Source organism: Bos indicus x Bos taurus, chromosome 17 (assembly GCF_003369695.1).
Source record: "Bos indicus x Bos taurus breed Angus x Brahman F1 hybrid chromosome 17, Bos_hybrid_MaternalHap_v2.0, whole genome shotgun sequence".
In the NCBI taxonomy this organism is placed as follows: Eukaryota; Metazoa; Chordata; class Mammalia; order Artiodactyla; family Bovidae; genus Bos; species Bos indicus x Bos taurus.
In genome coordinates, this window is record NC_040092.1 from 21,369,781 (window position 1) to 21,386,580 (window position 16,800).

General features: G+C 58.1%; 1 protein-coding gene across 15 annotated transcripts in view; it reads right to left on the reverse strand.

Annotated features, from left to right (window-relative positions):
* Positions 1–16,800, reverse strand: part of NCOR2 (nuclear receptor corepressor 2) — a 237,237-nt gene that overhangs the window by 26,343 nt on the left and 194,094 nt on the right. For 11 of the 15 annotated variants that reach the window (XM_027567024.1, XM_027567022.1, XM_027567019.1 and 8 more), the window contains 8 exons: positions 11,919–12,039; positions 10,590–10,761; positions 6,032–6,196; positions 4,778–4,917; positions 4,010–4,112; positions 3,701–3,805; positions 3,298–3,401; positions 142–292 (listed from right to left, as the gene is read on the reverse strand). In XM_027567024.1, the coding sequence (XP_027422825.1) occupies positions 142–292; positions 3,298–3,401; positions 3,701–3,805; positions 4,010–4,112; positions 4,778–4,917; positions 6,032–6,196; positions 10,590–10,761; positions 11,919–12,039 (1,061 nt within the window). The remainder of the gene's footprint in view (positions 1–141; positions 293–3,297; positions 3,402–3,700; positions 3,806–4,009; positions 4,113–4,777; positions 4,918–6,031; positions 6,197–10,589; positions 10,762–11,918; positions 12,040–16,800) is intronic. The other 4 variants (XM_027567023.1, XM_027567028.1, XM_027567025.1 and 1 more) reach the window with 3 other exon arrangements.

Here is a 16,800-nt window from a genome sequence, read left to right on the forward strand (position 1 = left end):
CCAGATGAACAACTACCTCCAGGTCCCCATTGGTTCTCTACCTCGGGAGTCCTTGCTGGACATCAAAGAGCCCTGAGTGGGATGGCTTGGCCAGCCCCTGCCCGCCCACCAGCTTCTCATAGCCATGGCGGCATCACTCACCCTCATAGGACAGCACATGGCCCTTCTTGCCCTCGTAGATGACGTGGCCCTTGGGCAGCCCATCCTCCCGGCTGCGGTCCAGGCGGCTCGGGCTGTCCTCACCGATAATCCTGGTGATGGTTCCCTTGTACAGGACATCGGCCGGTGTGCCCTGCGGGTGCGGAGGCGGGTGATCACCTGCAGGCTCTGGCCAGGGACTGTACCCACCCCCCCAGATCGCCAGACATGACCAGGACGTGTGCACGTGTGCCTTCCAAATCCACACAGGCACACATGTGTATATCACTGCATACATGTTCATACACATGCGGCTTCAAAAGGGAAGGCAGAGGGACTTCCCTGGCGGTCCAGCGGCTAGGACTCCATGCTTTCACTGCCGGCACCCAGGTTCAATTCCTGGTCGAGGAAATAAGATCCTGCAAGCTGCCATGTGGCCAAGGGAAGAAAGAAAAAATGGGGGAGGCAGAGCCCTCCAGAACACAACCACACGGAACAGACATCAGCGATGTTAACAATAAGCTCTGAACCCTGTACAGGTATTGACTCATTTAATCCTGAAACTGAGTCAGGTACTGCTGTGCCTATTTCAGAAGAGGAAACCCAGCCACCAAGACACCAGGTAGCTTTGCCCAGGGTCACCTGGCTAAACGAGGGCAGAGCCAGGCTGGGGAGCCGGGTGGTCTGGCACCGGGCCGTGTTTCCACTTGTACTACGTGAATTGTACTTTCTCAGAGCCTGGATGCTGGGATGCCGGTCCACGTGCCTGTGACCGCGTGTCGCTCCCCAAACGAGAGTGGGGACTCACATCACGGCAGGACACCAGAAATCTGAGCTCTGCACAGGGTTTCTCAACCTCGGCACTGTGACCTGTGGGGGCCACCCTGGGCACTGCAGGACACTTAGCAGTGGCCCCTACCCCGGCACCCTGGGCTCTACCCACTAGATGCCATGTGATCCCCTCAACCTGCCCCTCCAGATATGACAATCAAAGATGTCCCCAGACACTCCCCAGTGTCCCCTGGAGGATAAAATTGCCCCTGTCAGGAACTACGGCCTTAGAGGGAATGTGCTTCCTATTGAGGGGTGTATTCAGGCAGACAGAAGATAGCCCCATGGGGTAGCATCCTGCCTTGGATGACTTCCAGGAACATGAGTGTGGGGATCAGAATATAAATCTGGAGTCAGACTGCTGGATGGCAAACAGCAACTTTACCAGCGAGTTGCTCTGTGACCTCTGTCAAGTCACTCTGCCTCTCTGAGCCTCAGTCTGTACATCTGCAAAACAGACACAATCTCTGCCCACGATTCTCGAAGGCACTTGGCACAGACAAGCCGTCCCCAGATCAAGACGTCTCTCTTCTCCTTCTATGAATCCAAGAGCCGATTCAGAGATGTGAGTCTGACCGTGTGCCAAGCCCGGGACTGGTGCCCTTCGAGTCTCCCCATGGGAGCATCTCTGCCAAGAAACATCCTTCTATGGGGTAAGGGATGACTGGCACCCCCTGGGCTTTTATCCCAAATCCTGGTGTTCAAGTTGGAGAAAAACAAAATGCCCTAACAGGTCTCCAGACAGGTCTCCCCAGATGTCTCAAAGCAGACACCCTAGGTAGGATCCACTGGTCACACTTTGGAAGACTTGTGCAGAATAAACGGGCTTCAGTTTGGGTGACGGTCCAGGGGTGGGCAGTCACCTCTCTCCTCAAAAGGGCACAGGGCAGCGGAGCCAACTGCACGTCATCAGGAAAGGCCTCTCCAGGGGCAGCTGACATAAGCACACGCATTGGAAGTCTACGTGTGTAAGAGTGTGTGTGTGTGTGTTCGTGTGTGTCTGTGTGTTTGTGTTCCCCGCACAGATTTCATCACCACCTGGTCGAGAGGCTATGGGAAAGTCTGACCCTCACACATTTGGCAGCTGCCACCCTCTGCCAACAACCATCACAGGCGTGTGAGTGACCGACACGGCTCGGGTCATGGCCACCTGGAAAGCAGAGGCCGACGGATGCCCAGGCACTTCAGATGTCGACCTTTAACCCCAAACCACTCTACGAGAATGACTCAGCAGGGCTTCCCTGGCTGTCCGGTGGTTAAGACTCTGCACTTCAAATGCAGAGGGTGCAGGTTCAATCCCTGGTTGGGAAGTTAAGATCCCACACGCCAAAAAAAAAGTGATTTAAGAATCCCTACTCTATTTGAGTACTGATACTGAAGCTCCAATACTTTGGCCACCTGATGCAAAAAGCCGACTCATTGAAAAAGACCCTGATGCTGGGAAAGATTCAAGGCAAAAGGAGAAGAGAGTGACAGAGGATGAGATGGTTAAATGGCATCACTGATGCAATGAATATGAATTTGGGCAAACTCTGGGAGATAGTGAGGGACAGGGAGGCCTGGTGTGTGAGTGCTGCAGTCCATGGGGTTGCAAAAAGTCAGACACAACTGAACGACTCGACTCAATATGAGAATGACTCAGCGAGAGACAATTTTACCAAAGGGGTTTCAAAACTGAATCAGGGGGCGTCGGTCCCCTGCCTGGGTGAGTGTGTGGCCTGCCTTTGGCCCTAGGTACCTGGCAGCTGCCTTCGTAAGCTGGTGATTTCAAAACCGACAGGTCTTAGAGAAACATGAAGTGTGAGGGGCTCCCCTCTGTGGTATGATCTGAGGCCTCTGGGCTGCAAAGACACCTCACTGTCAGAGCCTGCGGCCTGAAGTTTCATCATTAAGACACATATGGGAGGGGGTGCTGTTCCCTGAGGCTCCTGAAGGGCTCACACCTCTGAGAGGTCTCCCCCAGCTCCCCTGTCTATGTGGCCTCGGCAGCACTGGACGCTCTTAATCGCAGAGTTTGACAAAGTCTGAAATCACCGCTCAGTTTTCACTGGTCTGCCTCCCTCTGCTGCCCTGCCAGGTCCTCGGGGGGCCTCGAGGTTTTTGCTCAGCACGTTAAATGCCTGGCTCCCAGGAGAGAAGATGAACGCTCACAGAACAGGCGGGTACCCCCAGGAAGCCACCCCATCCACTGGGGCAGGGGCCACTCAGGGATGCCGGTGGGGGGGAATGGGTGGGCTGCCCACTGCTTTGTCCACAATCGGGGCCACGTCCAGAATGCCGCCTGCGAGTCCCACCCTGGTCCCGCACACTGTGGCCCTGGACACCTACGTGGGTGATGGAGCCGCGGTACGTGATGGGGCTCTCGGAGGGGACCCGCGTGCTGGGGGTGCCCTTGGTGATGCTTCCGCCTGGAACCGAGCCCAGAGACGTCCCTGGAAGACATGAGACACAGGGCTTAAGAGCCGGGCCCAGAGCCACCCCAGCTGTGCTCCTGGTGACCTGCAAGCTCCACCCGCTCCACTCACGGTGTCTCAATGCAGAGTCCCCCGCCCCTAAAGGGAGAGACAGACACTTGGGAAGAGAGGCTGCCAAACCCTCTGGGAGCTGACACTTCTCAGCTAGGTTTTGGATAAGAGGTCCCATTCCTGCCTCGACCCTCCTCGGGATGGAGGGGCAGCCACAGGGATGAGGGCAAGACACGGTGCCTCATGCCCAGCTCCCACGCCCTCACCTCTCAGGACGGAGGTCTCCTGGGCCGTAGGCACCCCCAGGCTCTCAGGGGGTCCGGCCTGGCCCCGTGGGGACAGCTGCTCCTGCTTCACTCCGCTGAACGGTGCTGGGGATGGGCGAGAGCAGTGAGCAGAGCCACAGGGCAGGGAATGGGAGGCATGGCCCCCCGCCCCGCCCTACCCAGGGGCTGGGGGTCTTCCCCACCATGCTCAGGCCAGAGTCCCAAAGGCCAAATTGCCCTCCCTCACCCCTTGACACAAAGGATGGGAGACGAGCCCCGGCCATCAAGGTTGGGGGTCTGGATCCTTACTCAGCTTCTTGGGGTCCATGGCGAGAGGCAGCCCCATGGCGATGGGGCCCACGGGGGCCTTGGCATGCTCTGAGTATGGGACGTGGAGCTGCACCGACATTCCCTGTGGGGGCAGAGGTCATGGGTCCCAGAGGCTTCAACCAGGGCTTCCTGACACCCGCTTTCACGAGAGCGCAAGAGGAGGGGAACCTCGGGACCACACACGGGTCAGGGAGGCCTGGGGCTCAAATCCCGGCCCCGCTGCCCCGCTGAGTGACTGTGGAGAAGTCACTGCCTCTCCTGAGCCTCAGGGCCCTCACCTGTGTGGTGGCCATCATGACCTGGTTTAAAGGAAATGCTGCCCACGAGCATCTGGGCCAAGCGGAAGCCTTGCCCCTGCCCTCAATACACGGCAGCAGGTCAGGGAGATGAAGGGGCAGGCAGACCAAGGCTTTGCACATGCTGATGTCTCGTGAGCATGCTCTTCCGTTTCACAGGGAGGTGCAGAGAGGTCAAGTAACTTGCCAAAGGCCGCATAGTCTGGATGCAGTGCCCCCGCTCTTGAATGCCCCATGGGGTGACCTCCCAAGGTCCTGAAGCCTGGGGCAGACTGTAGCCAGCTTGGACCCAGCCACTTGGGGGCCTGGCCCCCACCCAAACACCATCCACCCCAGCGACCCCTCCCCCAACTGTACAGATGGAAAGGCCAAACCCTTAAAAGAGGAAGGGGCTATTCTCTGGGCACCAGCTGGCACAGGTATTTCTGGGGAGCTGGCCCTCCCACCTCACCTGGGAGATGGCCCCCATTTGCCTCTCGAGGACGCTGGGGTGCTTGGTGGAGGAGATGAGGGGCGGTGGGTTGGAGATGGTGGGTGGCCGTGGCAGGACGGGCCGGGCGCTGTCGTGGAGGCCCAGGGGCAGCGGGTGACCTGCAGGGCACATGTCTGTCCTTCATGGGGCTCCAGAGCAGTCAGAGACACAGCCCCCGGGGCCGCTCCCCACCCTGTCCCTGTCCTGTCCAGGGGAGTGCCTGTCCACACACGCCCCCTACTGCTCCTCTCCCACCTCTGCCCTGAGGAGCTGTCTGCATCCTTGGTTCAGACACCACTATGCCCACCCACCCCACCTCCCTCCATCCACCTCACCTCCGGGTCCTGGACCAGGTCCCTCCACTCTCCCTAGACTCCTTAACTGGTCTCCCCATCCCTCCTTTACTCTCCAATAGTTCATTCCCCTCACAGGAACCAAAAGGATCATTTTCAAAGTCTACTGGTTCACCTGCTCCCCCCGCCTCTGCTGCTGTGAACCTTCTATGGCTCCCCACTGCCTTCAGGGTTAGATCTTAGCCTGTGACACAGCTTTCAGGCTCACCTGACCTTGTGGGTGTGGTCTCCCCAGGCTCACTGGGCACTGCGCTTCCACAATGGCAGTCTGATTCAGTGTCTCAAGCTTTGCCTGCTCTTTCCTGCCTCCGGACCTTTGCTCATGCTGTTCCCACTGCCTGGCATACCCTTCCCTGTTTTTCTGGCTCTTTTGGCTCATTCATCCTGCAGGATCAGCTCTGCTGAGGATGACCTTTGCTAATTAAAGTCCCTATCCACCTCTAGCCTTGCTCCTTCTATGGCTGGTAGGGCCTAGCAGGACTGGGAACCTCAAGAAAGATCTAAATCCAGCGTGACTATATTTGTAAGCCAAAGCTGTCTCCTTCCCTCCTTACACCTTTCTCTCGACCTGCTCATTCTCCAGCTCTAAGTCACTGGTGGGAGTTGGCGCTCCCACTCCAAACCTGCCTCTCTCATCATCAGCTCAAGCACCTCCCTAGTACCAGTGCTTCCGTTGTCATGCTGGAGATTCCTCAAACCTCAGTGGAGCCCCCTTTCCCTTCACTGACCAGACCGTCCCTCCCATTAGGACCTGTCAGATTCTAAGATCCTTCTGCATGCAGTTCCAAGCAGTGCCGAGTGATTGGTGGGTGACTGGTGGTACCTAGTGATTGCCCGCTGGCTGACTTGTGGAGGAGGCCGGCTGGGGTGAACTACTCACCAGGTGGGGCATAGGAGAAGGCCAGGGGGTCAGGGGCATGCGGAGAGGCCTTGATCACCTCGCGAGGGGGCACAGGGAAGGGCAGGCCTGACGTCCAGCATGAGGGGTCCGCGGGCAGCTTCTGGCTCTCAGCTGCAAAGGCCGGGAAGAACACAGGCTTCTCTGCTGAGGGGTGAGGCAGGGCAGGTAGTCAGCCACGCTCAGCCAGCCCTCAGGCCCCCAGCCCTGGCTGCCCTGCTCAAATGAGCCCCCCTCCCCTTGCCTGCAGTGCTGGCCTCGGCCAGAGGAGGGTCCCGGCCAACAGTGATGGGGAGGAGGAGGGCTCCTAGGGTAGAGCTCCCCCAAGTCTGCAGACCAGGCACCACTCTGACTCTGTTAATGTCCTCCTGAGCACGAGTGTGCCTCGGGAGTGGGCTGGGGGCCTCTCTGCAACCCTTGATTTCAGCCCTGGAAAGACACAGGCACTGGCCCGGCCCCAGGTGAGCAAGGGGCCTGGACAAACCTCCCAACCAGGGGACGGAGCTGGCAGCAAGGGGCCCACCCACCGCCTGATTTTGCATGTACACTTGTACCGAAACGTGGTCATGTGTACCTGCTTATTTATCATCTACGGCAGAGCTGAGGAGTTGCGACAGAGACTGTCTGGCCCACAAAGCCTGAAATATTTACTATCTGGCCCTTTCCGGAAGAGGCTTGCTGATCTCTTTAGATGATGAAGGTGGTCGAACAGTTTGCCGAGACCTGTGTACGTGTGCTCTGGTGGGTGCGGCTAGGAGCCCACATGCTTGGGATGACAGCACGCACACGTCAGCCTGTGTACTAGCGCGTTCCACGTCCGGGCACTGGGCCGGGTGTTTCGAAAGCATGAACTCAACGAGCCTCCTCGCAGACTTGGGAGGGAGAGAGCGCCCAGGCCCGGCATTGTGGAATGGGAGCTGAGTACGGACACACTGATGGACTTATCTAGGGTTGGCAGCAATCATTTGGCCAAGTCAGGATTTGACCCCTTGACCTCATGGCTGCTGCAGTAGCAGATAATAGAACAGCTCTCCCATGAGGGCTCCAACTAAGGGCACTGTGTGGACTGACTTGTTTATCCTCCTAACACCCTTCAGGGAACTGATGAGGATTATCCCCATTTTGCAGATGGGAACACAGAGGCTTGGAAAGGCGAAGTCACCAGGTCAAAAGCTCAAAGCCAGCAAGCAGAAGCCCTGAGCCCAGGTAGATGGGCTGCAGGCTGTGACCTTAACCTTCGCAACACACCCTGAGCACCAGAAGAGGAGCAACAACTGACCCTGGATTCTCAGGCCTGAGGACTGCCTGCAGACATGGCCAAAGGCCAGGCCGTCTTCACAGTGTTCTCCTGTGGCCTCTCGCTGCTGAAATCGGCCCTAAGCACCAAACCTCTCCCTTGAGACTTGGTGTCAAGCTGGAGGACCCCTGGGAGCTGGGGGGTGGGGGTGGGGGGACCAGGGAGTAACCGGCTGCTAACAACTTGGGAACGCCAGGCCTGGGATGGGAACGGCAGGCAGGTGTCCTCCCTGGGGCCACCTCCAGATGACGAAGGGGTGAGGTTCTGAAGACCTGGCCGGGTGAGCGGGAGTGTGTTGGCAGCGATGAGAGGTGCCCGCTGTGGGCCCGGCAGGTGGGGTAGAGGCTGTGCGTGCTGTACACCCTCCCCGTCTCTCCTGGGAGAGACAGAGCTCCTGCTGGACCCATGTGCCTGCTGGTGGGGATAGCCTGCAGCGGGGGGCGTCACACATGTGGGCAGTAACCCAGGTAGGGGTTCTCACACTCAATCTCCTCTAATGGGACACCTCTCTAGGGCCTGCACCGGGCCCAGAAAAATCCCCAGATGCCCCGGATGACGCTCATCCAGCGACCCGACCCTGTGCGCACCCGGGCTGCTCTCTCCAGCTCAGCCCCAGCTGTGGTGGGAGGGGGGCGGGAGGCCTCCGGTGCTGGAAGGGAAACTTGGGCCCCCGCCAGGCTGGGCGGGCAGCCGAGAGCCTGGAAAGACAACCTGTTCCTCCAGCTGGGCCCGGGGAGCCAGAGGGGTGGGTGGAGCCAGGGGGCAGGGGAGGCAGGAGAGACCAGAGAGAGGTCGAGCTGGGTGTCAAGTTCACGCATGTGCCTAAGGGTGCTAGCCGCAGGGCAGCCCACCATACCCGACGCCAGGTGCTCCATCTCTGGTGCTGCCGAACGATTCCAGGAAACGGCGCGGCCCTCTGCCGTGCCAACGGGCCGAACGCCAGACTCAGAAACCAGGGGGGAGGTGGCTCACCTTCTCTCGGGACAGGGCCTGTGACCCGTCCCAGCAGGCTCTGCCTGGCCCTGTGCGGTGTCCAGCCACCCAAGCGCAGCCTGACCTGGCTCAGATCTGGTGCTGGCCAAGGCTGTATGGGCCCCTGTCATTGCCATGCGGCTACTCCGCCCTGGGCTAGTGTCCTGGCCCTCGAATGTCCTTCCAGACCAGACCCCATGTCTCACACTACACTCTTGCCCAGCAAACCACACCCCCACCATGGGGAGTCCCGGGCCCAGCGTGGGTGACTGGCAGGGTCCCAGGAGGCAGCTGACACCCTGCTTTCAACCCCACACTCAGGTTCCTCAGCGGGTTCCACTGGCTTTGCCTCTGAAACAAAATCCCAAACCACCCCGCTTCCATCTCCATGGTCACCCACATAGTCCAGACTGCCACCACTGCTGGCCGGGAACAGCGCTGTGCCCTCCTCCATCTGCCCACAACTCCCTGTAGCCCTTTCTTCCCAACAACGGTCAGAGAAAAAGATCTTTTCAAAATAGAAATCGGACTGCCTGACCTCTCCTCAGTCCCCAACACACACATACACCCTGAAAGTTCCTCTTGTAAAGGCTTTCTTTTCCTGCACCCGAGACCAAACGCCCACAGCACCACAGCCTACCAGGCCCTGCACGATCTGGTCCCCATCTCCCATCCTCCCCTCCCCTCTCCCCAGCCACCAGGACCTCTTGCTGTGTCAGCTCTGCCAACATACCAAGCTTGCTCCTACCCCAGGGCCTTTGCACATGCTGCTCCCGGCGCCTGGAATGCCCTTCCCCCAGATCTTCCCACCACTGCCTTCTCCTGGTCTCAGAGACCCCTTCTCTGAGCCCCTTGTCACTCACCCCATTTTGTCTCATTCATTCCATGAACTACCCTGAGGTCATCTTGCTTCCTTGTGTGTTCCCCTGCTTAACATACTCTCTCATTCACAAAAAGGGCAGCTGGCCAGAGTAGGAACTTCATCCTGCTCACTGCCAGACCCGCACTTCCCAGGGGTAGTGCTTGGCGATGGTGGGTGTTCAACACATGTCCTGATCCCCTGGCCACACGCTGGATGGATGGATGCATGCCCGTCCGCGTGGGTGGCATCTGAGACTTCCTATGGCAGGTGAAGGTAGCCTCAGGGAGACAGGTGGGGGGTGGGCCGATTAGCCAGGGAGTGTCTGGCAGACCCTGTCACTTTCGACATGTGGAGCTGGCCTCCTTTAGGGACAGCCCTGCTTTTGTCCTCAGACACACAGCACCGCCCTCAGGGAGGTCCATGGCCAAGGGCCAGTCTGACTTTCTAGAGACGGCAAGATGCCGTTCCAGAAGTTGCTCGAGGTGATGGCGCAGATGGCCCTGGCCGCCCGAGTCCGTCCCTGGCAGTGTTGGACAGGGACGGTGGCCTGGGGTCCCGCTGCCCTCAGACCCCTAGAGCAGCCTTCAGGAGACTGGGCTAGAACAGCATGGGGGGAGCCTTTGGGGGGAGGGGTCAGCCCCTATTGCTTGCGCTGTGACAGGCTGATCTGGGATGGGTGTCCCTTAGGGATACAGGCTTGACACTTCTTGGGGCCAGTGGGGAGTGGGGCAGAGATAGAAGATCCAGAGAACAAGAAACCAGACCCCACCTGTCTCCTGACCTTGAACTTCACGTGGTGACAGTAAAGCATGCCCCGAGCAGTTGCTGCAACACAGCTGCTCGGGGAATCACTCACTGGCTCCCCAGTGAACCCAGTGACCTCGGCCTGGAATAAGGTCAGGGTGAAAGCTGGAGAGGGCAGTGCTTCCTGCCTAGGCCCAGAGTTATTGCCAGCTGGCACTGAGCCTCATGGTTCTAGAAGCTCACGTGTGGACTGAATCACATGAAACCAGAAACAGCCACAGACGTGTTTTCATATATGCACAGAGCTTGTAGAAATTTTGAGAAGTTGCCAATGTTGAGAAACTCTTAAGATTTCACATGAAAAGATGGATTTCTAGCTTCTCTGAAAGAACAACCCACAACCCCAGGCCTGAATTGCCACGTGGTGACTCTTGGCTGAGGCCAATGTGAGCCCGCTTCAGAATGAACGTTGAGTTCTCCAATTTGCTGCAGTCCCCACCACCCCCTACTGCCTCACTCCCACGCGTTTCACTCATTAACTTGGCCTGTCCTGCCGCCACAGCCATGGAGTTGGGAACAGCTGCTCGGCACACACAAAAGGCCCCTTATGCCCACCCATCAGCCCCTTCTCCCTCTGACTCCCTCAGCCACTGACACACACTTACCCTCCTTCTCGGCAGGAGGCGCAGGACTCCTGCTTTTGCCTCGAGGGCTGCTGCTGGGCGGCTGGGGGGTGTCACTCTCCGGCTGCAGGTGCTGCGATGGTGGGGGGGCAGGGGGAGCTGGCTTAGGGGGAGCTGCTTCCTCCCGGGGCGGCTCGTGGACTTTGGTGACCTGCTGGGGGAAAGCGAGGAGGAGCGAGTGTCTTTACAGGCTGTCTGCAGGTCCCAGAGACTAGGGAAAGCCTTCCAGGCCCCCTGCGTGTGACCAGCCTCGAAACTGAGGCCCAGGAGAGGTAGCAACACACCCAAGGGCACACGGCTTGAGGGGCCAGGAGGTTGGGCTTTGTGCAAAGTGTAGGGGGTGTGCCCAGCCATCCCGGGTGCCTGGCTGTGGATGGGGAGCCCTCATTACCCTGCCCCTAGCCCCTTCCTTCTTCCTCAAATTTCTCGGGGTCTCAGAGAGATCAGAGCTGACAAATGGGACAGTGCCCGGCTGTGGGGAGCAGGCAGCACAGCCTGGCACTCCTTGTGCCCCTCACTCAAAAAGCCCTGGTCAGCTTGGAGTCTTTCAGCCCACAGCCCCCAGGTGCACTGGAAGGCCAGGCTCACGTCCTGGGAGAGGGCAATGACTATGTGGGTGTGCTAAGTCACTTCAGTCGTGTCCAACTCTTGGCCACCCTATGGACCGTAGCCCGCCAGGCTCCTCTGCCCATGGGATTTCCCAGGCAAGAATACTGGAGTGGGTTACCATGCCCTCCTCCAGGGGATCTTCCTAACCCGGGATCAAACCCACATCTCTTCCGTCTGCTGCATTGGCAGGCGGGTTCTTTACCACTAGCACCACCAATGACTGAGCCGTTACAATCACGGGCACCTCTGAGGATCCTCCTGCTTGGCCTGGAGAATTTTCTGGACAACCCCCCAACCCTTTCAGAGGGTCTCAAGTTAACTGGTGGGGCCCCGCCCTCCTCTCTGAGGTGTTGTGACAGTGGGGGGCTTCCTGCCTGGTCTGGGGGGCTCTGGAGAACCCTCGGCAGGCAGGGGTGGGGTGGTGAGAGCTGCCAGGCTGGGAAGCCAGAGGGAGGAGACCTGCAGGCCGGGTACTTTGGGGGCCCCTCAGCCCCCCTACTGTTCCTGCCTGTCTCCATGAGGATTTCTACAGGAACAGGAGGTGGTGGGAAGAGGTGGCGCTGCAGATGCCGGGCCTCCACCTCCCTGGCCTGTGATCAGCCTGATTTATTGTCTCCTCAACAGGAAGTAAAGGTCATGGGGGCTCTGCGGGTCCTGGCTGGGTGGGGGTCCTGGGTCATGGGAGGTGGGCCTGGGACTCACAATTGGGGGGATGGCGGCCGCTCGCTGCTTCAGCTGCTTCAGGTCCAGCGGCTTCTGGGGCGAGGCGTTGGTCCTGGTGTCGCTGGTCGGGGTGAGGAGGCTGGGCCGTGGCGACAGGAGCCTGGTGGCAGGCGGGAGGGCAGGGGGGACGGGGAAACCAGTGTCAGGCCCACGGGCTCACAGGCTCTCCTGGCTCCTGCCTGGACGATGCGGCTGGGGGGACCACCAGAGGGAGGCGAACGTCCAGCGCCAGGGAGACCTGGGGTCGGGGTGGGGGCTCCTCCCTCCCTCCTCTGCTCCATGCAGGCCCCACAAGGGACCAAGACCCCTCCCACCCCAGCCCAGAGGATCAAATGCTCCCGAGATGGCCCAGGGCAAGGGAAGTCCCAGAGAAGCCCACACTCAGGGCCCATTACCACGACTGGCCCTTGGGAAGCTGCTGGGAAACCCAAGAATCAACCTAATTAAGGCTTGGGAGGCTTAAGAGATTCAGGGAGATGACTCATCACCCAAGTATGAGAGGCTCAGGCCCCAGGGTAGGGGCCCGGGGTATGGTGCTGAGTTGGCCCTGCTTACTGGAGACGAGGACTGGGGCACCCTCCCATTCAACCAGAATGCGTGGCTAACCGGAATCTCACCCGCATACCAGGCGGGTGCAAGCTCTGCGGGCACAGGGTCAGCATGTACACTGCCCGCCCTGCAGCCGTAAGTGGGGCTGAGCTGGGCCTGCAGGTGGCTTGTCCTCTAAAGCAAGGTCACATCTGTCTGCTGACATGCAGAACAGGGCAGCAACCTGCTAAGGGTGCACGGTGTGTGTGTGTGTGTGTGTCTGCACACGGGTGCACGGAGGTGGGCAGGGGGCTAAAACATGGTGGGAAGCCAGGGCTGGGGTCACCCCAGGGAAGAGCTGCAGTGCCTTGGGCGCCTGGGGCAGAGGCTGCCGTGGGGCGTGGCTCCAGAGCTGCTCACGGGTGTCCCCTCCTTGAGAGGTCTTCAGGGATTTCCAGGACACGACAGCCCTGGCCCGGTGCCATGCCACAAGCCCCGTCTGGTTCACCAGCTGGCATGAGGTCTCGAGGGCAGAAGCTCAGAGCCCCAGCCTTAGAGCCCCTCACCCCTGCACTGGGGCTGCCGGGTTCCTGCCCAGCTCTTGAGTCCTACCTGGGACCACCACTCGCTGAATACACAGCAGGCCTGGGGGAATCAAACAGTGTGCATGCACAAAGGCACTGGCCGTGGGCTGGATTCAGCCAGGAGGGAGAATCACAAGACAGGTCAGCGAAGCCTGAGGGTCCTGTGGGCACAGCCCCTAGTGTGTGCCGTGACCACCCTGGCTGATGCCACGTGCAGACCATCGGCACAGCCCCTGCCTTCCAGGTAAGATCTGTGACAGCCAGGGTGCAGCTCACACCACCCAGAGCTGGCTGCCGGATCCAAGAGTGGATCACGCGCCTTCCAGCCGGCGGTGCAGGACAGACGTGTGACGTGCAGGCGATGGGCCCCCTGCTCCCTGCGGTGACGGGATCGCAACCCATGACGAGCCAGTCCCTCGGGTGCTGACCCCCTGCCCACATCTGCCACACGCTCAGCTGAGCAGAGACGGTCTCGGCGACACCCCCTGAGGCTGCCCATGGCATGCAAGTGGCGCCAGGCTCAGAGGTCAGACTGACTTCATGCTCAGCTGGGCTTCACCGTCCTCCTGACCAGCTCACCCTCCCTGCCGTCCTCACCTCTCTCGACCTCTCTGGATCCTGCTCAGGCTCCCAGGACCACCGGAGGCCTCTCCTCTGGTGGCTGCCCATCTTCACTCCCCTGGAGACCCAAACCCAGCCTCGTTTTGCCCTCTACCCTTGGGCCAAAGCACCCTGAACAGGTCTAAGAACTGATGCTCTCACTTGTCCTGTACCCCTCACTGTCGGCTCCAAATGTCACCAGCCCAGCCTTGCTCCCCTCCTCTTGCAACTAATTACCACTGTCCGCTTAAACCAACTTGTACTTGTAAACTTAAGAGTGAATACACTGCAGCCCTTCTGGAAAATGCTCTGGCATTTCCTCAGGAAGTGCATTAGAGTCATTATAGGGCCCAGCATTTGCACTGCTGGGCATACACTCGTGAGAATAGACACACACACACCCACACACCAACCGTTCATGAAAGATCATAGCAGCCACTATCTGCAAAAGGCAAAAAAGGTGGAAGCCAGCCCCACGTCCAAAACCAGGTGACATGGATAAACAAAATGTGGTATGTCCACACAGTGGAATATTACTCAGCCAAAAAGAATGACTCCAGGCTACAACTTGGATGAACCTCAGAAACATGATGCTGAGTGCAAGAAGCTGGTTGCAAAAGGCCATGTACTGCAGGATTCCAATTACAAGAAATTCCCCCAAGAGGCAAATCCGTAGACATAGAAGATGAGTGGGTGCCAGGGGCTGGAGGGTGGGGGATAAGGACTGACTGCTAATGGCCTGGGGTTTCTTCTTGGGGTAGTTGACAATATTCTGGAATTAAACAGTGCTGATGATCACATAACTGTGAATGTACTAAAAATAAATCACTTCAATGGCTGAATTGCATGGCTGTGAATCATATCTCAGTAAAGCCATGAAATTAAAAGATGCTTACTCCTTGGAAGGAAAGTTATGACCAACCTAGATAGCATATTCAAAAGCAGAGACATTACTTTGCCAACAAAGGTCCATCTAGTCAAGGCTATGGTTTTTCCAGTGGTCATTGTGAAGAAAGCTGAGCGCCGAAGAATTGATGCTTTTGAACTGTGGTGTTGGAGAACTCTTGAGAATCCCTTGGACTGCAAGGAGATCCAACCAGTCCATTCTGAAGGAGATCAGCCCTGGGATTTCTTTGGAAGGAATGATGCTAAAGCTGAAACTCCAATACTTTGGCCACCTCTTGCAAAGAGTTGACTCACTGGAAAAGACTCTGATGCTGGGAGGGATTGGGGGCAGGAGGAGAAGGGGACAGAGGATGAGATGGCTGGATGGCATCACTGACTCGATGGACTTGATTGAGTCTGAGTGAACTCCGGGAGTTGGTGATGGACAGGGAGGCCTGGTGTGATGCAATTCATGGGGTTGCAAAGAGTTGGACACGACTGAGCGACTGAACTGAACTGAACTGAAAGCTGTTACAAGGAAAAGATAATGAATATACTCCTTGCTGGCCACAAAATCAAGGGTTTGATATATTAAGTATATTGTTTCAATGAACAATAAAGTAATAATGCTATACTATTATCTATTGTATAAAATATTTGAAAATGCAAATTTTAAAGTTAAAATATAAACTTTCATATCTATGTGAATATAATTTTATATGGACACAAAATATGCTTTTATGATACAAATAAAAAGCCAAGTGTCTGTGTCTCACTCTGATTGTCAACGAACCAGGGCCCTTGCCCTGTCCTGGTTTCCTGGTGGTTCCTTGTCCAGGCAGCGGGCAGGCAGATTGGAGGGAAGCAGGGATCACCCTCAAATGCCCTCAGCAGGCACCAGCTGGGGGTGTGCATGGAGGCCCAGACCCCTCTCTCTTGAGCCCCCCCAACCCCACCCAGGGAGGCAAGAGCTCAGTGGGGGTTGCAGCCATGGGCACAGTACTTCACAGCTGACAAGATGATAGTAGCCTGACCGCTCACTGTGAAGAGGGCAGCATCCAAGAGCAAGGGCCTGGATCCTGATCTTTAATAAGCCCGAGGGGCCTGAGCCTCCCCACCACCCCTGAGGGGCGGGAAGATGCCTGGCGCTCACGTGGCCCCCAAACTGCCTCATCCCACCTCCACAGCGGCAGGAGCCACCACCTCCAGGAGCTCTCCTCACAGTATCGCCCTCCCTCTGTTCTCTTTCCTTTGTTTTCTTGGAAGACAGGGCGTTTATTTTCCTCCCTAGAGACCGGGGCAGGGTAGGGGCTCTCGGAGCCTGGCACTGTGCACGTGACCTGGGCCGGGAGGGGCAGGGGCGGGGGCTGGGGGGAAGCTGGGTGGCAGGGGAAGCCGGCAACTTGGCTGAGAGCAGCTGGGGCCCTGCCCCCTAACGCTGAAGTTCAAGACTCCACCTCTCAGTTCAAATCCCACCACCGGCCAGATGACTTGACCAACTGTGCCTGACTCAGTTTCCTCATCTGTAAAATGGGTGTGAGAACAGTCGCTCCCTCCAGCGACTGTCCTGTGGGTAGGACACGGGAAGGCACAGGAAGCCGTGACAACAACGCCTAGTGCTGAGCAGCCTGGGCATCTTCTCATCCCTGGGATTTTCTTCCCGCCCCGGAAGACCAGGGCTGGGGAGGGGGCAGGGCCCCAGGGGACTCTGGGTCTGCAACAGTACGTCCCTTCTCTGCTGAGCCCCCTCCCCAAATTCCTCATTATCGCTGGGCTGGGATAATCCCCGGCTGCCAGGCTGGGGCTGGGAAAGCAGGATTGTGAAGATCCACAAAGGCATGGTCATGCTGGTTTCCCATGCCCCCAAGATAAAACCCCACTCCTCGCTTCAACCCCCGAGGCCCTGTGGGGCCAAGTAGAGCCAGGACCCTGCCCACCTCTGTGACCTCCTCTCGTGCCCTGTCCCCTTTCCCTCACTCGCTCCGCTCTCTGCCACAGGCCTCTCTGCCGTCTACCCAACACAAACTCGTGAGGCCATAGGATCTTTGCATTGGCTGTTCTCTCTGCAGACTTTCCCTCCGTGTCTCATACTCTGTGTTTCCATCATCTTTCAATGTCACCTCCTCAGGCAGGTCTCCCTGACTGCCCCTCACACTCCCTCCATGACCAATCTCTCCCTCATCCGCTTATCACACGAGCATTCCCTTTATTCCATTGCTGTTCCAATTCCGTACTAATCACTCCCAGTGAAATGTAAGCTTCCT